Source organism: Colobus angolensis, unplaced genomic scaffold (genome assembly GCF_000951035.1).
Source record: "Colobus angolensis palliatus isolate OR3802 unplaced genomic scaffold, Cang.pa_1.0 Scaffold250, whole genome shotgun sequence".
Classification (NCBI taxonomy): Eukaryota; Metazoa; Chordata; class Mammalia; order Primates; family Cercopithecidae; genus Colobus; species Colobus angolensis.
In genome coordinates, this window is record NW_012115711.1 from 751,526 (window position 1) to 779,073 (window position 27,548).

At 37.7% G+C, this 27,548-nt stretch overlaps 1 protein-coding gene across 1 annotated transcript in view; it reads right to left on the minus strand.

The window, feature by feature from the left end:
• Positions 1–27,548, minus strand: part of HUWE1 (HECT, UBA and WWE domain containing 1, E3 ubiquitin protein ligase) — a 152,893-nt gene that overhangs the window by 92,427 nt on the left and 32,918 nt on the right. The window contains exons 5-17 of the mRNA XM_011946573.1: positions 22,396–22,494; positions 21,548–21,754; positions 19,488–19,640; positions 8,288–8,350; positions 6,547–6,624; positions 5,618–5,665; positions 5,465–5,533; positions 4,989–5,088; positions 3,564–3,664; positions 2,824–2,974; positions 2,564–2,691; positions 1,807–1,947; positions 1,486–1,591 (exon numbers count right to left, since the gene is read on the minus strand). Coding sequence (XP_011801963.1) covers positions 1,486–1,591; positions 1,807–1,947; positions 2,564–2,691; positions 2,824–2,974; positions 3,564–3,664; positions 4,989–5,088; positions 5,465–5,533; positions 5,618–5,665; positions 6,547–6,624; positions 8,288–8,350; positions 19,488–19,640; positions 21,548–21,754; positions 22,396–22,494 — 1,444 coding nt within the window. The remainder of the gene's footprint in view (positions 1–1,485; positions 1,592–1,806; positions 1,948–2,563; positions 2,692–2,823; positions 2,975–3,563; positions 3,665–4,988; positions 5,089–5,464; positions 5,534–5,617; positions 5,666–6,546; positions 6,625–8,287; positions 8,351–19,487; positions 19,641–21,547; positions 21,755–22,395; positions 22,495–27,548) is intronic.

Below are 27,548 nucleotides of genomic sequence, written 5' to 3' on the forward strand. Positions count from 1 at the left end.
CGGGGCCGGGGCCGGGACTGGGACCGGGGCTGGGGCCAGAAGAGATGTTAGTGCTGCTGCTGGAACCTGATGCCCTTAATTCAACATCCAGCCTGTGCTCCATAGAGATGGATGAGCCTGGACTGCTTTCCATAGCCACATCTGCAACTAAAGTACAAATTATGATAAAGAAACTTACTAGAATAAAAGGTACCACAAAAAGAAAAATTTTGTTTGAGAAAATTTCTTCCATTAATGTGAAATGAATATAAAAATGAAGATCAGGAATACTGAACCCCAAAATGAAAATATATCACTAGTTGCATGTATTAATACATATATATGTGTGTGTGTAAATTAACAATCCTACAGAAGTCCTTCAATATTTCTCACCTACCAAATTGGGGAAGAAGGGGAGAGTGGTAAGTAAAATGTGTAATTTCATATACTACTAGTTGGTAGTATACAAACAGGTACAACTTTTCCAGAGAGTAATTAATAATAAATATAAAAAGCATGAAAAGATTAATACTCAATATTCCAATCTGGAAGAATGTCTATGAAACACTGAATGAGCAATGCAAGATGAATAGTATGTTTATGATCTCATCTTCCCATTGTAAAACACTACATACTTAACATCAACATGTATTTGAATATGCATAAAAAAGCCTGGAAAGAACCACACCGAAACTAGTAGCTATGGTAGGTAAGTAAGGATTCATTTTTACTTTACACACTTGAATAACTGAGTATAAGATACACAATCATTTACTACAGTTTATAAAATTTTTTAAGGCTCTATTAGTGATAAACTACTATTTACATTTTGAAATCACTGCAGCCTCAAACTCCCAGGCTCAGATGATCCTCCCACCTTAGCCTCCCAAGTAGCTGGGACCACAGGTGCATGCCACCCCACCGGGCTAACTTTTGCATTTTTCGTAAAGACAGGGTTTTTGCCATGTTGCCCAGGCTGGCCTCGAACCACTGGGCTCAAGTGATGTGCCAGCCTCAGGGATGTTTTTGCCTACCCAGAAACCTTTTTACCTCTCCTTTCTCTTCTCAAAATAGGTAAAGTTTTAAAAGGTCCCATTTTAGAGTCTCTCTCTCTACCAAGCATATTTCTAACACCTAGGATGTTATCAGGCACTGCAGCAGTGAAAAAGACAATATCCTGATCCCATGGAGCTTGAATTTTAGTGGAAATAAGACAGTAAGAAATACATAAGAAAATAATGTGATGAAATAAAACAGACTAACACCACAGCTATAGCATCTGCCTTACCTCCCATCTCTACTCCAAACAACTCGTACCTTTCTTTTCTGATTATCCTTGTGAAAAACAAATTTGCAAATCACTTACATAGAAACAAATTTTTTGTTGCTTAAAGTATACACTCAAGTGAATTGTGTACTCTGGAATTTATGAGGAAGAATGAAAACTGGGGTGAGATGACAAAAAATCTCAAGCACAAAAATACTGACTTAATAACTGTTAATTACCATCCATATCAGTTTCCATTTCCTCTCCTTCCTGTGTAGTACTGGGTCTCTGGATCTTTGGCTTGATCACAAATGGACATTCTTTTCGGCACAAATCTACTTCATGCTACAATCAAGAGAAAAGTTGTAAGAAAATCAAGTACATATATTTATATTTCAGGGATTAAAGACTATTATAATGGAAAAATACTGCAAGCAGATACACAGTTGATTTCTAGAAACAGAAGAGAGGTAAGACAGCTCTTTAGGGTTATCAGGACAATCCCTAGGTTCAGCTCTGAGTATTAAATTCTATGCAAAGTATTCCTTGTATAATAATACCTCAAGTCTATAAATGAAGATAGAAAGTCCACTATGGGATTGAAAAGCTGCCATATCCAGGTTGGTGATAAGGTCAACCACTCTGACGGCTCTGGTGACAAATGTTATCTGGTCCTGTTCATCTCCAAGAAACTTTATGACCTATCAGGGAGAAAAAGAGGCAAAAACAATGAACTATAAAGACACAAAGTTGTAAAAATTGCATTCTTTTGTATACATGTAGTCTGGGGCCTCAGTAAGGCAGCACAGTATAGGGGGAAAGCACGTGTTTTATTTTTGGTGCCTGCCAAATGATAGTTCTATGACTTCTGCGACTCAACCTCTGAGGTAATGGGGACATCAATTACTTCGCAGGATTAAGTAAGATATTTAGGGGGAAAAAAGCTGGTTCTCAGTGCCCTGCACATAGTAAAGGCTATTACTACTACAACACAATTTACAAAGTACCTTGACATATATTTTCCCTAGGTTGTGTAAAGGCATGATAACATGTGGCAATGTTTTAACCAGAACCCATGACCTCCTGACCATTCTACACTATGATAAAGTCTCAATAATGGAAGTAGCTGCTCTTAAACGTTGTTAATGAGATAACTAGAAAGTCAAATTGGCCTTCTAGTTAAGTATAACTTTTTCCAGATAAGCTTTCTTATATTATTTGCCCTCACTGTGCAACACCCCAAACTTGCATCTCTATGCCCTTGGTTGATTTCCCCATGTAGTTAAAAAAAAAAAAAAAACAAAAACAGTACGGTACCTTTAATAAGGCTTCCATCATTCCACAGGAGACCAAGGCTTCACCACCAGCATCATAGCTGGCCAGATGGTATAAAAAAGAGAAGAGAGCAGTGGCAAACTGGTGAGGGTATGGATCCATGGAAGGATCTACAAGGGAGGCGGGGAGAGGGAGAACAAAAACAAGCTCAAAATTGCTGTTAAGTGGGCAGGATGTTAAAAAAGACAAAGGCAGAGGGCAAAGGTTTCTTCTTGCCTAAGATAATCACCATCAAAACTCACCAATCATGGCCTGGATACAGTTCCTTACAAGCACTGGCAAAAATCCATGGTAGGAGGCAGTTCCAGTACAGTCAATAATACTGCTGAGTTTGGGAGTTCTCTCCAAGTGGACAATTGATGTTAACGTTCGTAAAGAAGCTGCTTTAATCTCCTATTAAATTAGAAGGTAAACACATAATGTGTCAAATATAATAAGACGACTGAACCAAGTTCCAGTCGCTAATATCCAAACTTTAAAATATAAGTCATTCCACTGGCAACTGCTTGAGGGGATGGAGGTCTGCTGACAGCAACAATGAAAACCTAGTATTTGTTAGTTTTGCAGTTTAATACCCAAAGAGGGAAGTACTGGGAGTTCTTTCTAACCCTCTGGGAAAAACCAAAAGGTAAACAAGCATAAGCCTGGTATACAGACAACATTAATGCAGGATCCCTGATTCAAAAATCTGAAATATTCCCAAATCCAAAACTTTGGGAATACCTGCATGTCAGAAGTGGAAAATTCCACACCTGACCTCATGGACAAAACTATTTGAAATATTGTATATAACTGCCTTCAGACTATGTATATAATATGTATATGAAACATTAGTGAATTTCGTGTTTAAACTTGAGTCCCATGCCCAAGATATCTCATTATGTATATGCAAATCCCCCCCCACCCCAAAAAAACCTCAAATCCAAAACACTTCTGGCCCCAAGTGTTACAGATAAGGGTTACTCAACCTGTAAATACTTACCATAAGCTGCTTATCCGTTATCTGAAGGACATCTACCAACTCCTCTATCAAGCCATTATACAAGATACTGTTTGCTGATTCCTGCAAGGCATTGGAATACACTGCAAAAGGAGAAACAAACACTTTAGGCAAGAAGGCAGTGGTCAAGCCACTGCCCAATAACAAACTTTTTGGTATCTATAGGTTCTGGGGAAGAATTCCATTCCCAACCAGCAATGGAGGGCAGAATCATCACCACATTAAATTCTGAAGGACTGGATCCAATACAAGTGATAAGCTCTAAATAGACACTGAACTGACAGATTCCTCTACTAAAGGTATTATTAGTCTCGAGAAAGAATTTTGGGGGATGGAAATAGGAAAAGTTCTGAGTTAATTTTTCATAACATTACTATTCAATATAACTTCATTATGCCTTGGATATAAGATTTCCATTTTAGCCTCTTCCTATGCTTCTGCTTTTACTGTAAACACTTGTAAAGAAGAGAATTTATGGACCATCGCAGAGTAAGTCAGAAATTCGTGTGACACTGTAGTAAAATTTGAGAATGTGTGTAATTCACATTCAATGAATTCCACAATGAGGTAATACCGGACACAGTACCCTGAAGCATAAACTAATGGGATTTGAGCATATTCATTTAGTTTTCAACAAAGATTTCCTGAGCACCCACTCACATGCCAGAAATCATGCTAGGTATGAGTACACATAAAAGAGCAAGAATTTCATGCCAAGGAACTCATAGTTTAAAAGAGAAGGCAAGTAATAACATAATGAACATCAATAATAATAGCAATGGTTACCATTTTATACCTTCTATGTGCTTGTTCTGTGCTAGATTGCTTTCTAGGTTTTCATTTAATCTTTAGACCAACCAACCTCTAAGGTCAGTATCTCAATATTAAACAAGTAAGCTGAGGCTGAGAGGATAAAAGTAGCTAATAATCTACAGAATCAGGGCCAGAGTACAGGACTGATTCCAAAACCACGTGTTTTCCATTCTACTGTGCCACAGTAAAAGAAGTTAAATACACAGTATTGACTACTGAATATTTTCTGACTTACTTCAAAATGATACCCCTGAAAGGATAAGAGAGGAGGAAGACACAATGGCAAGAGAAAGAGTAGGGGGACAGTGAGCGATAGCTACAAGCATACCCATTAGAAAAAAAAAAAAAAGAGACGAATACCAAGAATAAACCCCAGGTGACATGTCAATGAACATCATTATACCCTCTTTCTGGTCCAACATTAAGAAGCTCAAGGATAATGAATAAATACAGTGAATACTGGGAGGGGTGGAAGTATTTAAGTTGCTACCTAGGTAACTATAATAGGACTCATAGCAACAAAGATGAATTTTCAAAGGAAATCAGGCCCAAACTGTCTAATAGGGCCTGGTAATTAAAGTATTCTTCTCTTACCTAATATAGATATTGCATGCAGCCTGGCCTGAACTGCCTGCAATCGCTTCCTGTGATTAGAAAAGCCATGGGCCAATCGTATGTGTGTAAATAACAGCATCTGTAGAGAGATAAGACCTACATTTTAAAAACATCAATGAAGAAGGTGAATACTCTTTATGAGAGCTAACTCAAAACACAACACAACTAAACGTTTTCTCCTTTGGTATCCAAAGTGTTGAGAAAGCTACCACCACTTATTAGCTGCTCACAGTGAGGTAGTTCATGTTTTCCTCAAACCCTCATAAGGACCTAGGAAGTTATTAAGTGTTACCTCATAAAAGACGAGGAAACTAAGGCTCAGAGAAGCTAACAATTTGCCCATGGTATGACTCCAAAGCTGACATTCTTTCTGCTATGCAATCTCCCACCCCAGTACACATCAATCTATTTAGATAACAACCACATCCTGTGGGTATTTTAAAGCCAAATCATACCTGCTTATCCTTAGGGATGCTGTACATTTTGGTAAGAGATTCCATGATTTCAGAAGGGCTTTCTGAAATCTACATTAGAAAAAAAGATACAGTTAGGAACAAAAAGTGAACCAAACATTAAGGAACCAGCCAAGAGTCAAAGATTCCTCTTACCTTGTCAAGTTGCTCTATGTGAATATAATGTAGTGTGTTACTAGTTGTCTAAAATTAAAAAAGACAAGAGAGCTGTAAGGAGTCACTGAACACTCTAGCTTCCCCTGCCATAGAGCTCCAAGGGCTGTCTGAAAACCAAGATGTCACCTGACAGGTTGAAGCCTAAGTGAATGCTCTTAAAATCAAGGTAACTTGAGAGTCCTCCAAAACATCCATCTTATATATAGAATATTCTTAGGAAAGCTCCTTTAAAACCAGTAGTATCAAACTCTAATGCACATAGCCAGTCACCTTTCATATTCTTCTTTGTCCTTTTCTAACCCTCCACTGACTTAATCTCCATAGCTTCAGTATTCATAGCAAAGACCGAATTCATGAAAATGGTTTCTCTTTGAACATGTATTAGAGTTGCTTTCAAGGCAATTAATATAGAAATATTATTTATTTATTTATTTATTTAACAGTATAGGTAGAAGAGAAATTATATTTTCACTAAGCTACTTCTAAACCAAACTCTTTAGTACCCCTCAAACAATACAGAATGACCAGATAATTTAGGCAGGACACTATCCACAATATATAAAGACTTTTACAGGCTTCCTAAGTAGAGAAACCTGAGCCATCACCATTCATACTACTATACTTCATGTTGGAATTCTCAGATACTGTGGGAAAAGCACATAGGTCATAGCAGTGACTCATAACGGATGGGACTTCCATCTTTTGGCAGCCCCCAACATGAGACCCAATCTTATCAGAGTTGGGGATGCAATTAACACTCCTGAGGAGCTGCTAGGTATATTTATAGTTTGCGAGGGCAGCAGTGTAGCTCAAAACCATTTCTTCATTTAACTGATGAATTCTAGAAGAGGCAATCCCAGTTACCGTAAACTGTAGACTTTGTCAGAACAAATCTGAATCAGACTCACCCTTTTCTCAATTTTGACCTCGGCCCCAGGATCCGCATAGAATTCAAAGTGTAGTGTAGTTGCACTGGGTGGATATTTCTGTGTATAAAGCACATCAAAGAATCAGACATTGAGTTTCAACTGATTATAAACATTATCCCCCACATCTTCCCTCAAAGTCCTAGCCACTTGTTCAACTTATTGTGGCAGAAGAACAAGCAGTACATTCAGTACTTACAGTGCCTTTAACTGTTTGTCTTAGAGCAGAGCTCAGATAGGATGAGACTTTTCAAACAGAATCAAAAGGATAGAGCCCAGAGCTCCCAAACTTTCTGCATTTCATACTTACAAATTTCTAGTTTCCCTTTCTTGCAAGAGATCAATTTTGACTGTGGCTATTCCCAAGGGGGAAAAGAAGGGCAAGACTGCCAAGCAGTAATGAATAAGAATCCAAGAAAGGATGGAGAACAAATACCAGGGTTCAGAAACCAGCTAAAGAATGGAAAAGAACATTCTTATGAAAACCTTGTATCTATCATCAGCCTTTTGAAATATTTTATTCAAAGTATGCCTCATAGGCATGTCTTCATAATTCTTCAAACACTTTCCTTCTATACCATTCTACACCACTTCTCATGGTATGTTTTTCTGCACAGGTAGACACCAAGACAATATAAATCAGACCCTGAAAAAACATTCTCTTTAACTCCAGAAAAGCTACATGATGAACAAAATTAAGATAACAGCAGAGTGCCCACTAAAACATCTCACTGAAAGATACCACTAGCAGTGGTTGTCTCTGGAAAATTAAAAAGTTACCACTGCATACCTCTTTATACTCTGAATTTTTTAACATGTATATATATAACTTCCTTTTAAAGTACACGTCAACCTTTATGTTGTCATAATTAGAATTCCAAACTCTGAATATACTTCAAGATTTATGTAGTTTTGATTATTAAACAGACAACACTCGCCGACTATATTACCCGATATATCTTCATAAAATAATCACTAAAGAAAAGTATGCCAGCTAACGTGGGAAAGTAACTTGATCTAATCTGTGGTTTTCTGAGACCAGAAAAGAGCCATTCTTTTTAGGAAAAGGCTTGCTAAGATAAATAGGCTAAATTTCACTGCAGCCATTTGTGCTAAACATGACAAACTGACAAGACAAATTCCACGTGGAAAATACAGTTGCTTCCAGATGCAAAATAATTATTGAAAACCAAATTGTGTTTTGTAGCTCCACAGCAACATATCAAAGCAGAAAGAAGGATGGCCTGAGCTAATAACTTAAGCATGGGTGAAAGGCAGAGAGATAAAAAAGGAAAGCACATAAAACATTACAAGTTCTCAATAAACCTAATGGTAGAATTGCTCTCCAAGCAGCCATTCCTAAATCACACCACACTGTCCAGAGTTCTGATACAGTGTGAGAATGCAAGCAAACATACTTTCTGGGATTTAAAAAAATCACATTAAAATCAATTAAACAAATACAGCTACCTACTCAAGAACTGGGTATGAACACACACTCCATTTCTCAGATTTTTAATCTACCGCCAGCACATCAAGAGCCCAAGCAGTGCTAGACTGCTTCCTATAGATGTGGCTCAGCTATGTCTGAACTGATCTTAGGTTCCTCAAAGGTCTTGATGTGAAGGAGCCACTTCATATACCACAATTCGTTGTAAAGTAAGGTTCATAGAGAGGAAAACAGCTCTGTCAAAAGACACCCATATCCCAAAGAGTTACTTACCATCATATGCAAGTCTCTGCAACATTCTGCAAGTCCAAAGCCATTCTCCTTTCCACCCCAGCTCTTGAAAAAGGAAAAAGATAGTGTTAAGACAGTGCTTATGGTGACTTTGCGCCACTGCACTCCAGCCTAGACAACAGAGTGAGACCTTAGCTCTCTTTCTCTCTACGTATATACACACACACACACATATGTATACATATATATATATATACACACACACACATATATATATATACACACACATATATATATATTTAAGAGTGTATGGCTGCTTGGAACATAATGTTGAGAGGACATCCAATGTGAAAGTCAAACAAGAGGAAAAAAAGAACAGAAATAAGAACTTAAGACTCAAGGCAAGATGGTCTGTCTAAAGGTGATTTCTTCAATGAGATCAATTTCACTGTTCAGTGAGGATGCTCCTAGGAAGAACTCAAGCAGCAACTGCCAATCATTGTATTCCACACCCCTCTAGTCACGTATGCTGACAGGTTGGTCATGTTCCATCAGGCCTTGCCTGAGGCTCTGCCTACTCACCTTCCGCACTAGGGAGGATTCACGCTTTCCAGTTCCTCTCTTTTTGACATTAGCTGAGTTACAAGGCAGAAAATTCTGCCTTATTTATTACTACTGTACTTTGCCACTCAAATCTAAAAACTCATCAACAAGCCCCTGAGATAATGGGGGAATGGCTCAACCGGCTTCTAACTACAAAACTACTGTCATATAGTCTCACTACCTAGCCTGCATCTTCAACAGCCTTTAAAATATCATTTTAACATTAAGAGCATTATCGTATTTTTATTTTTAAATTATATATATAACCATTTTACATACATTACATAAAATATGTATTTATATATGTAAAACATATAATATCTCCCTGCCTCATGGGGCAAGGCATATAGTTCAGGCAAACAATTGACAAAGTGAAAGAAATGAGGTATCATCTGAAACAAATTAATTTATCATGTCAAACTGAAAAGAGTTTTATATTACAAATATAAAACATTTCATATAAAGATATATTTTGTATAATTTTTTAAATTATAAATATGTAAATTTTATATAAATATATAAAAATAAAAATTATATATATGTAGCTATATATGAAGAGAGTGTGAGAGAGAGACAGACAAGTCTCCCTCTGTTGCCTAGGCTGGAGAGGAGTGCAGTGGCACAATCACAACTCACCACAGCCTCAAATTCCTGGGCTCAAAGGATCCTCTGCCTTAGCCTGTCACATAGCTAGGACTACAGGCATATGCTACCACCACACCAGGCTACATTTTAAAAATGTTTGTAGGGGTCTTGCTATGTTGCCCAGGTTGTTCTCAACCTCCTGGCCTCAAGTGATCCTCCTGCCTTGGCCTCCCAAACTGCTGGGATTACAGCTGTGAGCCACCTTTTCCAGCCAAGCATTATCATGTTTTTAAGTCTGGCATGATTGAAGCACAAAATGCTACTTATATTCTGTGTCTTCATTTCATTCCCGTCTAGTGTGGGTCCCAATCACCTCAGATCTGGGTTGCCACCATGAACTAACATGGTTCTCTCTCTACATCTAAGTTGTGTCCTCTTTGTTAAATGCTATTATATCACTACTTGCCAAAGTCTCAAAAACAGTATAAATCACCGAAGGTGCCCTTCACAAAGGTACGTACTATAGAATGCAATTTCTAAACCTGTAAATAAATAAATAAAACATCATCTGACTATCCCATGAGAAATAAGCTTTCTCAAACTACACTTGACCTACTGGCAGCGTTTCTCAACCCAGGTATCATGTATGAAACACAGAATATGGTGAGTAATCTTTTATTCTCCAAAGAATAGTACATAACTAGCACCACCTTAGACACACAAGAGAGAAGTCATTTTGCTACATTAATAATGGATACCTTAGGGCATTAGGGTTTACTTCTCTAATGAAAACCTAAGTGAGAAAGTCTGCCTGGACACAGATATGTATATCCCCCACTCCCAGCTGTTTAAAAACAGAATGTTCTACTAGGAATTATGTCAGTGAAAATGGCAGAATGGGGAACTCCATAAGCCCACACCTTCACAAAAACAGTGAATAAACTGACCGTCAGAATTCAAGTCTATCAGAACTCTAAAAAATAATCAGAAGTTTAAAACAACTAGGCAAGTTTAAGGTAATGAGACAAGAATCTGTAAAGTACAAGGTTCGACATTCATTAAGATGTTAACAGGCTCACGCCTGAGGCGGGCGGATCAACTGAGGTCAGGAGTTCGACACCAGCCTGCCCAACACAGTGAAACCCCGTCTCTACTAAAAATACAAAATTAGCCAGGCATGTGGTCTACTCCTGTAGTCCCAGCTACTAGGGAGGCTGAGGTGGGAGGATGGCTTGAACCCGGGAAGCAGAGGTCGCAGTGAGCCAAGACTGCACCACTGCACTCTAGCCTGGGCAACACAGTGAGACCCAAAAAAAGGTAACAAACACCTGGTGCTAAATATGGCCAAATATTCATGTATTAAAGATATTCACTGTAGCATAATTTACCACAGAAAAAAACTGGAAATTACCTAAGAAGAAAAATGTGAAGTAAATCGAGATAACCATAGATGGCACAATTGACAGTACCTAAAATATTCACATACAGAAGGTAAAAATCATACTGTAATGGAATCAATTTCTTCTTTCATGGCATTAGTCTCATTCCTGAAAATACCTTGCCACGTCAAGCAGCATACAACCATGCAGTTATACTTTCTTTTAATGCTTGTATAACTTCATGTTTTTAACATTTTAGCTTTTTCTTAATTTTACTGTGATGAGGTAGAATCTAGCTTAATTGCCTCCCAAAGAGTGAGCCAGTTTTTACAACACCATCTTATTTGAATAATCCATTCTTTTTCTGCTAATCTGAAATGCCATCTTAACCATAAATTCGATTCCTACACATTGGATCTGCTTCTGGAACCTATTGATTGGTCAATTCCACCCTTAATTACCACAATATTTAAATTACTACAGCTTTATAAAATGGTTTAATACCTAATAAGTACTTCATTACATTTTCAATATTTTCTTGGCTCTTCCCAGGACAGCTGGTGAAGACTAAGACACATGCAACTTGCTGAAAACCATAAAGTAAGGATGAGGGTATAAAGGCTTGATGCTACACAGAACAGACAGTTAAGTCAAACCGAAAGTCTGAATCTGCAAGGCAGAATGAGCTTGAAAGGCTGTGTATCCACACTATTATATTCCTTTTGTTTCTTCTGTTATTCCAACTAATTGTTTCAGACTACTTTTATTAGTGTCACCACAAAATCTTTCTTGCCAACTTTTGCAACCTGATAAAAAACAAGCACCTTTAATTAGACAGTTTTGGTAAGCTGAGATCCTTAAAATACTCTGCCAACTCAAACGTGACTCATGAAAGTCTGTGGTGTTGTTACATTTATGAGCTAGTACCATTATATGAAATATAAAGAAATGTTTCTTGTAAAGAAATATTCATAAGATAAAGACTAAGAAAATATACCAAAAATCGGCCGGGCGCGGTGGCTCAAGCCTGTAATCCCAGCACTTTGGGAGGCCGAGGTGGGCGGATCACAAGGTCAGGAGATCGAGACCATCCTGGCTAACACGGTGAAACCCCGTCTCTACTAAAAAATACAAAAAAAAAAAAAAAAAATACAAAAAAAAAAAACTAGCCGGGCGAGGTGGTGGGCGCCTGTAGTCCCAGCTACTCGGGAGGCTGAGGCAGGAGAATGGCGTGAACCCGGGAGGCGGAGCTTGCAGTGAGCTGAGATCAGGCCACTGCACTCCAGCTTGGGCGAAAGAGCAAGACTCCGTCTCAACAAAAAAGAAAATATACCAAAATGAGTAGATACACAATTATGATAAATTTTGTTGTACACATTTCCAAAGTTAAAACACCAAGCACATATTTTTATCAGGAAGACAAGTTTGTTTTGCTTCCAACAAAATCAATATTAAATGTTAAGATTCTAAGGTACTTATTAGTCAGTACTATTCAGAATAACACTAGTTCTTTGTCCTTATTATTCTTACTATTATCTATTTATCTTGCTTTCTCAAGTACTAAGTAAGCTTGTTTTTATTTAAAAAAAAAGAACATGACCGTGCTCATAGAATCCCCAAATGCCTAAGACAGGAAGAGCAGATATTATTCTTCACATTTTAGCAGGAGCAAGGAGCCCAGGGACTTTGTCCAAAAATAACATAAGTAACTTCTGAGCCTCATGGTATTCACCTACCTGGTAGTGTTACTGTAACATCCTAGCACTTAAGTAGATATCCCATAAATAACTATATTCATTATGCCACAGGGGCATATACAACACTACCTCACACTAGACAGGATTTGCTAAATATTCAGACATCAGGAAAAAGGCCTGACGCTTTCTAAGATGGAATTATAAGAACTTGGTAAAAGTTTGTAACTTTACTCAACAGAATAGACTAGGCCAGTGGTTCTCCCTGGACCAGCAGGTTAGTATCAGTATTACCTGGGAACTTTTTAGCAATGCAAATTCTGAGGCCCACTCCAGGCCTAATGAATCAGAAACTCAGGAGTTAGGTGGGATGGAGGTGAGGAAGACTAATATATTTTTTAATAAACTGATTCTGATGCATGCTGAAGTTTACTAGACCTAGAGTATACCATACCTTCACGGAAGCCAGCCAACTGGCTTTCAACTGGTTCAACAAGCCTTTCTGGAGAATTTTCCCTAAATCTGTAGTTAACTAATCACTGTTCACATTCACAATTAGCCCACATCACTGGGTTGACTTAGTCATTAAAAAACTACTATGAGGAAAGACACCACATCCAAAGTCACTTTTCATAAAGACCAAAACACGATATTCAATCTTTTATATAAATGCACTGACTGAACCATTTTTGAAAACACCATATACAAAAATACAATAAACGAAGACAATATACATGAAGATTTAGGGGAAAAAATACTTTCAAGATGACAAAGGACTAATATCTCCAATATGGTTTTTTAGAGCAAGAAAAAGTAACCAAATGGAAAAATGGACAAAAGATATAAATAAAACCTTTCACAAGAACAAATCCTAATGGCCAAGCATAAAGATGCTCAAAATCACTACTGATCAGTGAAGTGCCAAAAAATACACATTGAGATTTCTGGGACTCTATCATATGATCTCCATATCATCCCTTATATTAAATGTATCAGTAACTAAGTGCATATATAAGATTGCTTAATATATATAAGATTGCTTATTGCATCATTCATAACAAATATGAGCATGCATCAATAGGGAAGTTGAGTAAAATATGGTACATCCAAAGCGTGGACTACTATGCAGCCATCAGAAGAACCTTATAGCTATACAGGTGACTTTAAAGTGATTTTTTAACAAGGTCCGAAATAAGAAAACAAGGATGCAAGGTATCCTGCATTTGTAACTAAAGGACAAAAACACCCTCAACAGGTCAATATAATATGAAGATAATATATAGAGAAAACGCTTGAGGTTACGGGGAGGTAAACCAAGAAGGAAAAGGCTGTTCTGAAAATAATCATGTGACAATATGCATGCACTTATAAAATAATGTGTGTGTAACATTTTAAAAGAAAGCAAATACAAAAGAATGGCATGTAGTTTCTCTGGTTGACATCCATCTATAAATGACAGCTCCTGTTTATTAAGTACTTCCAACATGATGGCATTAACCCTATAAGGTTTTATTTATGACTTCCTTTACTCTGATCCTAAAAGAACTATGAGGTAGATATTGTAACCCCCAATTCACAGACACAGAAACAGGTTAATGTGATTTGTTGGCAAAAGTAGGTTTCACGTCCAAATCCAGGTTCTTAAACACATGCAAGTGAATGTGTTTGTTGCAAAGGAAGTTGCCTGAAAAGACTGAAGAGACATGAACCAAGACTTCTATGAGCATTGTTCAAGAAGCCCACAAGGCCAGGCACAGTGGCTCACGCCTGTAATCCCAGCACTTTGGGAGGCCAAGGCGAGAGGATCACCTGAGCTCAGGTGTTGGAGACCGGCGTGAGCAACACGGTGAAACCCCATCTCTACAAAAAATATAAAAAATTAGCCGGGCATGGTGGTGCATGCCTGTAGTCTCAGCTACTCAGGAGGCTGATGTGGGAGGACCAATTAAGCCCAGGAGGCTGAGGATGCAGTGAGCTGATATTGTGCCACTGCACTCCAGTCTGGGTAATGGAGTGAGACTGTCTCAAAAAAATAAATACATAAATAAAAGAAGTCCACATGGACAAGTCAAGTTTTTAGAGAAATTTTACAATTTAGAGAAATATGAAATTTTTAAATTTTAATGAGGGGTATTAGTATTGGAGGTACCATTACTAAATACCTAATTATCTCTAAACCTCAAAAACCTGTAAAAATCTTTTATTGCAAAGCACCAAACACACAAATCTATTACCAAAGGCTGCAATGTAAGGCACCTGTCAAGATTACAAATTGTCCAGGACTAGAAATTAACCTTCAATCTACAATCTCTTTAGATCAATTCAGAGCAAAAAGTAGCAAGCCTGTCAAAGTTAAGAAGTGTCAAAAACGCAAAGGGACAAAAAAGCAATCATTTAAGCAGTCCTTTCTGTGGTAACATCATCCAAAGGAAGAAAACAACTGGATCTGAATTACCTAAAAAAAAAAACAACACAAAGAAACAAACCCCTCATACTTTACATATGTGAGCCATTTATACCAAAAACAGTTTACATTTTAACTTCTACTTAAATTGTCAGAACATTTAATTAAAGTATGAAATATTAGTGTGTTTCTATCAGCCTAAAAGTAGAGTGGTAAGATGTGAATTCAGATGCTACTGTGGCCCTATACAAATAACCAAATTAACATGATCAAAGCTGTATTTTTAATGACTTCTAGGTCTCCTAACTTTCTTAGCAAACTCTTCTTTACCAAAGATCTTAAAAGTCACCTGTATTTACCTCTAAATGTTTCTAGGATTTATGTCAAGTGTGAAGAAAAGTTCTAAACCCATTTTTCCCTCAGCCTACTGTCCCACTGTTCTGATATAAGCAACATAAGGCATACTCTTTCATTCTGCAGATGTATTGTCTATTCCCGTGCCAAATACAAAACTGGCTTAATGATAAAAAGCCTTATGATAAAAACTTGGCTTTGTAATAAAATCACTATAGCTTTATATTATCTGATACAGCAACTCACCCTGATTATCAGTGTTTTCTCAGACATTTATTTGTGTCTCAGTTGCTGCTATTAACAGACTTCCACTCAATTTGACTGACTGATTTAAATGAGAAAGAGAATTATTTCACAAAAACTAAGTTAAATATTTTGCAAAATATTCATCTAAAAGACAAGATGCTAAAATAAAAAGTGTCAAATTATGAAAAGATTCAGGAGTAAACTCTAAAAAATTTAGAATCCTGTATGCAGGTTCCTTTTCTTCACATCAGTGCAACTCCATAAAGTAATCACAGATTATAGTTGTAGTTTATGTCAGAAAACAGACTGCTTCTTACTAAGTCTTTGGCCCCACATAAGATGGGAAAGGGAATTATTTTGTTTTTAAAAAATCATATGTATAAATCACTTTTTAAACATTTCCTGCTTTAACAAGATTTTTAAAATAATTAAACTACCAATCATTGGTCCTAATTTCATTAAAGGGCTTCTACCATATTAAGTCTTCCCACTTAAAAAATGTTACTGGTCTCTATTTAGACCATCCTTTAAATCTGTAAGTAAAGGTTTAGTGTTGGTCTAACAGATCTTAAATATTGCTGTTAAGATTTATTTTCCCTTATCCATAGGGATACATTCCAAGACCCCTAGGGGATGCCCGAAACTACAAGTAGTGGCAAACCCTATATAATACACCCACACACACATATATTTTTTTCCTATATATACATACTGATGATAAAGTTTAATATATACTATAATACAAGTTATGTGAATGTGGCTTCTCTCTCAATATCTTATTGTACTGTACTACAAGTAACTGAAACCATGGAAATCAAAACCTCTGATAAGGGGAGACTACTGTATTTGTTCATGTATCTGTCCCATTATTGCCCATTCAGATTCCCTTCTATCAAAGGTATAACTTTTGATGTCTGTTAATTTTTCTTTCTTGAAACTATATGTTGCATTGTGTACATCTTTTTAAGTTTCAGAAATGGTACTGAGCAATGAAAATTGTTGCTTTTACTTTTTTATGCACGAACCACTATGTTTAGAAGCCATCGATGTTGCTATATTATTTGGGCCACTGTTTCTAAGTGCTACATACTCCATAGTGTGCCTGTGCCACATTTTACTTATTTGAATACCTACTAATGATGGATACCAAGGTTGCTTCCAACTCCTCACTACCACAAATGATGATGCAATATTCGGACAGAGATCACGTTTATGGAAATCATGTGATCTCATCTTTGAAATATACACCCAGGAGAACTAGTCTACACTCCTATCAACAATGCACGAGGGTTCCCATAGCTTCACATACCTGCCAGCACTTACCATTATATAGTTTTCTAAGAAATTTCTGCAAATCGAATGCTTACAAAGCTGTATCTTGTTTTATTTTTATTTCTCTAATTACTGAGTCTGGGCATCTACTCACATGAATTTCCTGTTCTATAAACTGCCTATCCATATCCTTTGCTCATCTTTGTTGATCTGAAAGAGTTCCTTGAATATTCTACATTAGCAGTCCCTTTCCAGTTTTAAAACATTGTTAAGCATTTTCAATCTACCATGGGTCTGTTAACTTCTGTTGTACGAAGTGCTGCCTAATTTTGCCTGCAGACCAGCTGCTTGCCATTACACCAATTGTTTGCAAGTGTTATTGGTCCAGGACAAAATGAGGTTGTACCAGAATGTTATTTAACTACATTGGTAACTATACTAGTTAGTACAACTGACATTTTTCTTGATGAAGGAAGCAGTGTGTTGATTTATATTCCAGTGTAAGGGCCTAAGGAGTAGCCTGGAGTTAAGTGTTTTCTGTCGGGAAGTATATTTTTAAATATAATATCCAAAATTTTAATTTTAGGTTTATGCCATGGGGATTTTAAGAATTCTTTCCCCACCACTGTTATTACTACACAACCTCCTACATTAACTCCTCTTAAATTTACAGTTTTAGTCAATATGACTTATTTTACAGACAGAATCTTTGCTCATACTGTGAATGGGGTCTTTTCACCAATCATTTTCTTTTTTTTTGAGATCGAGTCTCACTCTTGTCACACAGCCTGGAATGCAGTGGCATGATCTAGGCTCACTGCAACTTCTGCCTCCTGGGTTTAAGCGATCCTCCTGCCTCACCCTCCTGAGTAGCTGGGATTACAAGTGCCCAACACCACGCCCAGCTAATTTTTCTATTTTTTTAGTAGAGACGGGGTTTCACCATGTTGGCCGGGCTGGTCTCAAACTCCTGACCTCAGGTGATTCGCTCTCCTGCCTCGGCCTCACAAAGTGCTTGGATTACAGGCGTGAGCCACCACACCCGGCCTCATTAATCATTTTCTAATTGGTTACTATTAATACACGGAGGAGCTATCTGTTTCTGTATATTCATCTCTTACTTGGCTATCTCATTGTGCTTTTACTAGTTGTAATAATATTATCTCCCCAAGAAACAAAGAGACTCATCACCTACATGCAAATAGTAACAAATATTCTCTTTTCTTTTTTAGAGACAGAGTCTCGGTCTCACTCTATCGCCCAGGCTAGAATGCAGTAGGCATGATCTTGGCTCATTGCAGGCTTTACCTCCCAGGCTCAAGTGATCCTCTTACCTCAGCCTCCCAAGTAACTGGGACCACAGGTGTGTGCCACCACACCTGGCAGATTTTTGTACTTTTTGCAGAGATGGGATTTCGCCATGTTGCCCAGGCTGGTCTCAAACTCCTGGGCTCAAGCGATTTGCCTGCCTCAGCCTCCCCAAGTGCCAGTAATAACAGGCATGAAGCCATCATGCCCAGCCCAAATTTTCTCTTTTAATATGTATTCTTCGCTTCTTTCTTTTCTGTTGGTTAGCATCTGTACTACAAATGTAAATGACAGAAGTTTATGTCTGATATTTTTGTGTGACTTATGAATTCAATGGAAATGCCTCAGCTCCCCCATTATGACTTCTGGTAGGTAACTCTAGTTTCTTAAAGTTTATACGAAGCTTTTGTTAATGTGATAAATTGTATCAAGTGCTTTGGAAGCATCTATTGAGTAATAGTTCCTTTTTCCTTTTAACTGTGACTTGGGAATCCAATGTTAAACCTCCTTGTGGTTTTTAACAGGAGGAGGAAATATTTACAGTATCTTAAGAAAACAGGTTGCATGCTTGTATACACGTATTTCCAAATACAAGAAAAAAATGCTCCAACTTTAAGGAAAGTCTCATAGGGACGAATTATAGGTGATTGACATTTTGTCTATATTTTCCTAGAATTTTCAAAATACATGTTATATTTATAATTATACAAAACTAATTTATAAGTAATCATGGCACCTAAATTAGCCTGAAAACTTGAATTACTTTGAGGTAATCATTAAATACGCTTTAAAAAAGCCAGCTGTAACACTTTTCTTCTAAGAAAGCTTTCCAACAGTGGGTTACCTCTCAAACCTAAGTATATATTAAGAAATTGTCTCCGGGAACACAGGACAATAGTTTGGTAGAGCTGAACTTTTATATGAGAGCTTTTGGCTTCAATTACAATCACTACTACTTACTGATCACAGCACTGAGTACCCCATAATTCATTTTATTCTAAATCAACTCTGAAGTAGATATGTTAAATTCCCAGAAGAGGAAACCAGTATGAGAGCTAGTACGCAGGGCCAGGACTCAAATCTAGATCGTATTATTGCATTATACTTCCTTCTCACACAGAATTGAATATAATTTTGAACTTTCCTTTCAGAAGAGAAATTGCCACTTTTGAACAGAGAGATTTTGTTTGGTGAGCAGAGATTAAAGAATTCCTTCAAAATTACTTAATAACTGAGAATACTTAGGTTTTAAAAGAGGGCACCAATAGTTCTAACTCAATTAGGCCAGTGAAGTTAACTTAGGGATTCTAATATATTTTAACACTCTGAGAAGCACCTGTTGAAAGGAACCATATGCTCCAATTTTTGCACCCATCCACTCTTCACCCAAGACTCACCTCTGCCAAATGTTGTAGCCGAGTTAGCAGCGGGGTCCTCTTGTCAGATCCCAGACGAGTGATGTAGTTTGATCTTTTGCTAAATACATATAGGAGATTAAGGACTGCCAGCACCACTTGCATATCAGAGGAAGCCAATAAAGTTGTCAAATGCTAAAGGGACAAAAAAGGGAAAAGCTCAAGGTATCAGGCACAACTGGCCTTGAAAACAAAACAAAATGTACCTGTCAACATTTACAAAGCTATCAAAAAGTTTAGTAACGTAATACAAAAAATATATAAGTATTTGTACTCGGGAGGCTGGGGCAGGAGAATGGCATGAACCGGGAGGCAGAGCTTGCAGTGAGCTGAGATCGCGCCACAGCACTCCAGCCTGGGCGACAGACTGAGACTCTGTCTCAAAAAAAAAACAGTGTGTGTGTGTGTGTGTATATATGTATGTATTTGATAATCTACAACATGCAACCTTATCCCCCAAGGAGCTTAAAATCTGGCAGTTAGTTATAAAATGCAATAAAAGTAAAAAAAATGTAAACAGTAGTTCAAAACTGCACAGGTTTTCCCACAGGAAGGAAAAGAGACAAGAGAGGCAAATGTGATATAATACATATGTGGGACTCAAGAAGAACATAAAGTCTCTAACTGGACTAAAAGTATTGTGAAAGAAAGATATTTTATGTTCTCTTCTGTATTCTTTATGACAAACACAAAGTTGAAATTAATTAAAACAGGGTCCTTCATAAAGAAGCTAAAGATATCCACAACAGTTCGTGGCAATTATGTAACATATAACTGTTACAGTACAGTATATGCTCATAAGGAACCTGAGTGACTACTTTGGTTTTTTTTGTTGTTGTTGTTTGGAGACAGGGTCTCTCTGTTGCAACAAAGAGACCCTGTTGCCCAGGATGGAGTGCAAAGGCATGATCATAGCTCCCTGCAGCCTTGACCTCCTGGGTTCAAGCGATCCTCTCACCTAAGTCTCCCGAGTAGCTGGGACTACAGGCATGCACCACCACGCCCAGCTAACTCTTGTATTTTTTGTAGCGATGGAGTCTCACTATGTTGCCCAGGCTGGTCTTGAAACCCTGGGCTCAAGTGATCCTCCTGCCTCAGCCTCCCAAAGTGTTAGGATTACAGACATGAGCCACTGCACCTGGCCTTACTTTGGCTTTTAAATACAATTAAAACTCACCAATACATTGAAGCACTTGGTCAGAATTAAAATCAATATGTAATATAGCTAGAAATGAACCAAGGCATTTCCAGTTGCCAATTACACCGGAGGCCATGGAATTCCATGGGCAGCATATCTATTTCATCTTCAACAGACTGCCTATTTACCTCCCACTTAAAGCTCTGTATATTAGGCCTTTAGTTCAGTTATCCCACTTCTTTTCCTAAGCCATTTTAAGTTGTTTGTTCTGATTCTGTTTCTCTACTGAAGACGCAGGAAAACACACCTAAAATTAATAGGGCACCTAACTAATGATGACAGAAAGTCTCAAGTTGGGCTTCTATAAAAAGAAAATAATTTCTTATTACAGTGATATTTAACCAACTGAAAAGCTCACTGACGGCTGCACCCACCTTACTCTTCAAGGACACAAAGGATGCTATGAATATGTATCTTGGGATGGGTGTGGCAGAATACAGAGACTTTAAAGCAGCACACTAAAACTTAGAGAAGTACATTAATGTGATGAAAAAATCAAACTATTTCTAGCAATTTAAAAGTAATGTGGGGCTGCTCTAACAACCTAGGGCAAAAATCAATTCACGTAAATTTCCTTAAATACTTTAATATATATATAACATTTCTCACTCATTTCTTGAATCTTGAAAAGGCAAAACAAAGGTGATAGTACAGAATCTTCCCATCAACTCTATGAAGGATAATATCTATATCCAAGAAACAAACTATTATCTTTGACAATGAAAAACCCAGAGCTCCATAATGAAAAGGAAAGAAGCAATAGAGAGAAATGGCAATTTCCTTATTTCTGGATGTACACAATTCTAGTTTAAGAACAGAGTACACAGGCTTTAACCTCCCCTACCTCTATGGAACTGTACAGATGCCGGGAAAAGCTGTACTCAATGAGCAAGGCTGTGAAGTTCAACACAGCCAAGAGAAGCATTTTCAGTTGCTCTCTTTCTGGCCTATCACATACGAGCATCCATGACATATTCTCCACTGTCTGTCCAGCATCTGCCAGTATTCCATCGAAGCGGTCCAACAGGTCCACCCAGTGGTACAACTCACACTGGAGAGGGGAGGAAAAAGAAGATGTAAGAATAAGGTAGAAGCGCCACATGGGTGCTTTCTAACTGAGCTTTGTTACAAGAGATTGCTGAGCATGACACCTAGACAAGTTCATGTCCCACCCTTGCCCATATGAGAAAGATCATACTCTGAGCTAAAAAGGCTGGAGTTCATTTCATACCCATCTAGATATATGTGCTAACACCACTAGACACCATAAAACCACTAGAGCTAGGTCTTTAGATGGAGAACTCTGGTTATATTCTAAGATCTACGAAGACAAGAGAACCATCCTTGCCAGAATCCATTTTATCAGAAAAATTCATTTTTCAGAGTTATCTAATAAAAGTTCTTCTGAACTAAAAATCCAGAAATTATCTCAAACTTATATTGTCAAACTACAGGAATTCTGTGATTGAGATTCTTAAGCATCACCTGTGAAATCAATTCCTCATCTTCAGCCAGCAAAATTTTCCTTGCCACTGGTTTAAAGCTATGTTAGGCATGCGGCACATGCTAGATGCTTATTAAGTAATTGCTGAATGAGGCTATCCCACTATGGTTTCTTATTCCATATCAGAGCATACAAAATGATGTATTAGTATACTGAGTCCTGTCTTTTGGGAGCATGGCTTCACATACCTTTCCAATGTTCCATGTTTTGATCTGCTGCAGTTCCAAGAGAAGTTGCTCATCATTACAAACTTTGAGTTTGTCTATTAAGGCTCTGCAGTCTGCAGGCTGAGGAAAAAAAAGTATTCACAAAGATGTTTTGGAATAAGTGAGTTGCAAACAAGGAGAATCGGAAAAGGAACCCTTAAGCTCACACAGTAATTTTCCTTTTGCTAGGATTTACTACTTAAGAAAACGAGGCCGGGCACGGTGGCTCAAGCCTGTAATCCCAAGCACTTTGGGAGGCCGAGATGGGCGGATCACGAGGTCAGGAGATCGAAACCATCCTGGCTAACACAGTGAAACCCCGTCTCTACTAAAAAATACAAAAAACTAGCCGGACGAGCTGGCGGGCGCCTGTAGTCCCAGCTACTCGGGAGGCTGAGGCAGGAGAATGGCGTGAACCCGGGAAGCGGAGCTTGCAGTGAGCCGAGATTGCGCCACTGCACTCCAGCCTGGGCGACAGAGCGAGACTCCGCCTCAAAAAAAAAAAAAAAAAAAAAAAAAAAGAAAACGAGACGTGCCAGACAATCTCTTGGGATTAAAATGGAAACCTCATGAGAAAACGTTTTTATTCCCCAACAATCCACCTGGCCTTCAAAAAAAAAAAACAAAAAAAACACCTTGGATAAAGGTAGATGCAGACAAACTATTTGGAAAAGTGCAGACAAACTATTTGGAAAGTTACAGACAACAAAAACAGTAATAATAAAAAGTTAAACATCTAAAAAAAAAAAATTAAGGAATCTATACCATGGTCTGAAAGTTAATCAGAATGCCTGGTAGGTTATATTGAATCAGAGACTGCAAAGTCCTAGTGAATTCACAATTAAAGGTGAAGATTAGCATTAGCTATATTTTTCTGTAACATAAAACCCTTCACTTGTAAGGTGGTAAAGAGTTTCTGAACTTCGCAAAACTAGGACTCCATTCTTTCTTGGGGTTCCCATTTCCATACATTTCTGCTCTCTTCTACTGATGAATGGGCCTATTTGTCAGGTAACAAGGAGTGGATTAAGTATTTACAGTCAAGTTTCTGAAACTGGAAGGAGGGAAAGGGATAGGGGCTGGGAGAGAGAAGACTTCCGTTAATGAATGGCAGCTGGGAGAAGTGATTATTACACCTGTTCTTTAACTCCATAAAGGCAGTACAGCATCCTGGGAATGGACCAGAGGTCTGGTACCAAACAAGTCTGGATTCATTTTTTAGCTTCATGTTTACTAAGCTATTTGATCATGAGCAAGTCTAACCTCTAAGCCACAGCTCTCTTATCAGAAAAACAGACGTAATAGCTACCTCACAAATATCAAACTCAAATGTCTGCCACATACATAAAATACTTATCTCCCATAACAGGAGCTTAAATATTCAGAGACAGCATACTATTAAAAAGAGTATGAGTCTTGGAATCAGGTAGTTGGTAAGCTACCTCTTTGAATCTCAGCATCCTCTTCTGCAAAATAAACTAACACGTATCTATATATCCAGCAATGCTGTCGTGAGATTCAAACTGGGAGAAATGTATTTTCGGCATCTGAAAAAACACGGAACCTAACAGGTGTTTATTTAAGCTAAGTCCAAACATTTTCTCCCTCTAAGCATTATTAAGATCTACCTCAAATATTCATGGTAATTAAATGTATGTAAAATCCTTGGCACAAAATCCTTCCACAAACCAAGCCTGCACTTTTTCCTCCTCTCTTCTAAGATGTATAAGTTGAGGGAGAGGCAGTGAAGCAGCAGAAATAGATAACATGGAAATTTGAACCACCTGCTTATGCAGTTCACTTGTGCCTGCTGGACCTACTTGGGTCCAGCATCAAACGTGTTACTTCTATTTCTAATGGAATGCAGCTATACAAATCCAATTTTATGATGTGTAGGTGAGATAACACCCAGGTCATGATGAACATTTGGATCCTATAATAACTCAGTATATCTCATAACCAGGCATTCAGTCTTTATCAAGGCCCAGTAGCAAGCCTGAAGCTGCTTTTGTGAATGTAGAATAGCTGGTGGCAGAGGACAGCACAGCCAAAAGTCTAGGGGTCTTACTTGTAATTCTATTGGGGCTTGCCAAAAGCACCACATGGCATCTTTAGCTGACACCTAAGTCAGTCACCTGGGTCTACTAGGTCATAATGTCCAAGTGATAGGGCAACTTGTATCATAGCCTGGACCTTTTGCAGAGTCTTTTCTAGATCCAAACCTTACTGACCCTTTAGTGGTACCCCACTAAATGTGTTAGAGGTTATGCAGTAAATAGGTCAAAATAGTATGCCCAAATGTGACCAACCAATATGTTGGCTCCAAAATCCAAATACATCACACATTGTTCCTCTTTCTTTACAGTGTGTGGTACAAGGTGCAGCAACTTCCCTCTCACTTTAGAAGGGATATCCCAATATTTCCCAGACCCTGTGGCCACTAGAAACTTTCCTAATGTGAAAGGTCCTCAAGCTTCCACAAGGTTTGTTTCTGACTCTCTGGCACAAATATGTCTGAGGCATCTAAGATGTGCTTGTGTTTTCTGTTCACAAGATCCAGTTAGCATAATGGCATCAACTTAATGTACCAGTATGATGGTCTCTGTTTTATCAGACTATCAAGATTCCTTGCACTTTGCAGGAGAAAGCAGCAAGCACAATGTTAAGATACAAGAAAGCATTTGCCAGTTTGACAGCTGAATACCAACTGCCAGGGTTTACAGTGATTTATTTCAATAGATACCAAATCTGAGGAAACAATCCTTTGCACAGCTGCTGATACACAAAGTGATCAATAAAAGCCTTTCGTAAAAACAGTACCTAGCATTGACCACAGTATGGGAAATGGGGGCAATTTTGTATGCTGCTCAAGGAAAATAGACAACTCAAGTCTTAAAAATGTCCATAACCAGTGACACAAAAATTCTCCTTCTGGGAGTTTATGCTAAGTAACTTGCTAGTAACTAGGAAATAAGAGCCAGAAATCAGTATAAGACTCCAAGAGCAACCCCTTACAATCCACTAGGTTAAAAACTTTCTTTTAATTTGCATTTCTCCAATTACCCACAGAGTTGAATCTTGCTGAACATTTACTGGGTTTGTTCTTTCCTTAAATGCCCTATGCCCATTTTGTCATTGGGATATTCACTTCTCCTGATTTAGATACTGAAAACATTAACTACACTGGGTTACAAATATTTTCCCTAGCTTGTCATGTGTCTTCCCCCTCCCCCGCCCCGCCCGAGCTTATTAAGGTGTAAATGGTATACAAAAAACTGCACGTAATTCATGTATACAACTGGGTGAGTTTGGATGTATGTATACACTCATGTTGCCATCACAATCCAGGTAATAAACATATCCATCACCTCCAAGATTCCTTGTGTCCTTATGTGTATGCATGATCGTGTGTGTGGTAAGAATACTTTTATGAGATCTACCCTCATAACAAATTTTTGAGTAGTCCCTCTGTATTCGCTGGGCATTGGTTCTAGGACCCCCATGAATACCAAAATCTATGATGCTCATCCTTTGTATAAAATGGCACACTACTTGTATATAACCTATACATATCCTCCTATATACTTTAAACCATCTCTAGTATTACAATACTGAATTCATTTAAATGTAAATAGTTGTTACACTGCATTGCTTTAAAGTTTCTATTTTTACTTTTGTATTATTCTTTTTTATTGTTTTTTTCCCCCAAATATTTACTATCCAGTTGGTTCAGTCTGCAAATGTGGAACCCACACACATGGAGGGCAGACTATACTCAATACCTGACTGTTAACTATAGGCACTATGTTGTTCTACAGCAGATCTCTGGAACTTACTTATCTTGTATGATTTTATATCCACTGAGCAGCAACTCCCCCTTCTCTCGCCCCACCATTTCCTGGTAACTATCATTCTACTGCCTACTTTTATATCTTTGACTATTTTAGATGCCTCATATAAGAGGATTCACGCACTATTTGCCCCTCTGCGGCTGACTTACTTCACTTTGCCTAATGTCTTCGAGGGATTAATTTCCAAAATATATAAGGAACTCCTGCAACTCAATAGCAAAAAACTCCAAATAACGCAAATTCTAAAAAGGGCCAGGGACTTGAATAGATACTTATCCAGATGTCTATTTACATACAAATAGTTTAAAAGTATATAAAAAGGTGCTCCATATCAAGGAAATCATCAAGGGAATGCAAATCAAAACCACAATGAGATATTACTTCACACCTGTTAGGATGGCTACTGTCATGTCTTTTAAATTTTGGATACAGTACTTAACATTTCCATTATGGTTTTTTCCTTTGTTTTAATGCTTGGAAAGACCATGCCCACTTAAGACAAAGGAAACACTCACCTTCATGTTCTACTTCTCCTACAGCTTATTTCTTTTAAAAACATCTGACTTTTGGTTTATCTAAAATTTACCACAATATAATAGTAACCCATGCTCCACAAGATAAATAATTAGTCTAGCACGGTTTCCTAATACTGTCCCTTCTTTCCAATTTATAATCCCTCTATTATCACATATCTAGTTCTTATATACACTAGGATCATTTTTCTAGGTCTTCTATTCTCGTAGCAGTAGATTCTTACACTGGTTCCACTTTAAATGTTTAAATTACAGTTTCTTAAGCAAGTTTTCTTTTTGTCCTTCAGTAAAAGACATTCAAGTACAGTTGTCAAAACTTCTAGATGCCAAAACACATCAAAAACAAAAGCAAAAGCAAATGAAGATATTTCCAACAGATATGAAAATGAGTACGTTCAATATATATGGCATTCAGTAAGAGAAACACTGATATTCCAATGTCGGATACAAAATGAACAGCACAAGAAGATAACTGATATAGAACAGTGAAATACTTTCTTCCCCACCTATGAAATTAACAAAAATTTAAAAGACAATCTGTAATACTGACAAAGGCATGTGAAGAAAGTGCTCCTCATACTCATTAGTACAATGCTAAATGAAAACGGCAGGATAATTGTGTGTGCACATGTAATAATTTTTTAAAAGACTGGAAGAAGCCTGGGCAACAAGGCAAGATCCTGTCTCTATAAAAAATAAAAAATTAGCCAGGCATGGTGGCATGCACCTATAGTTTCAGCTACTCAGGAAG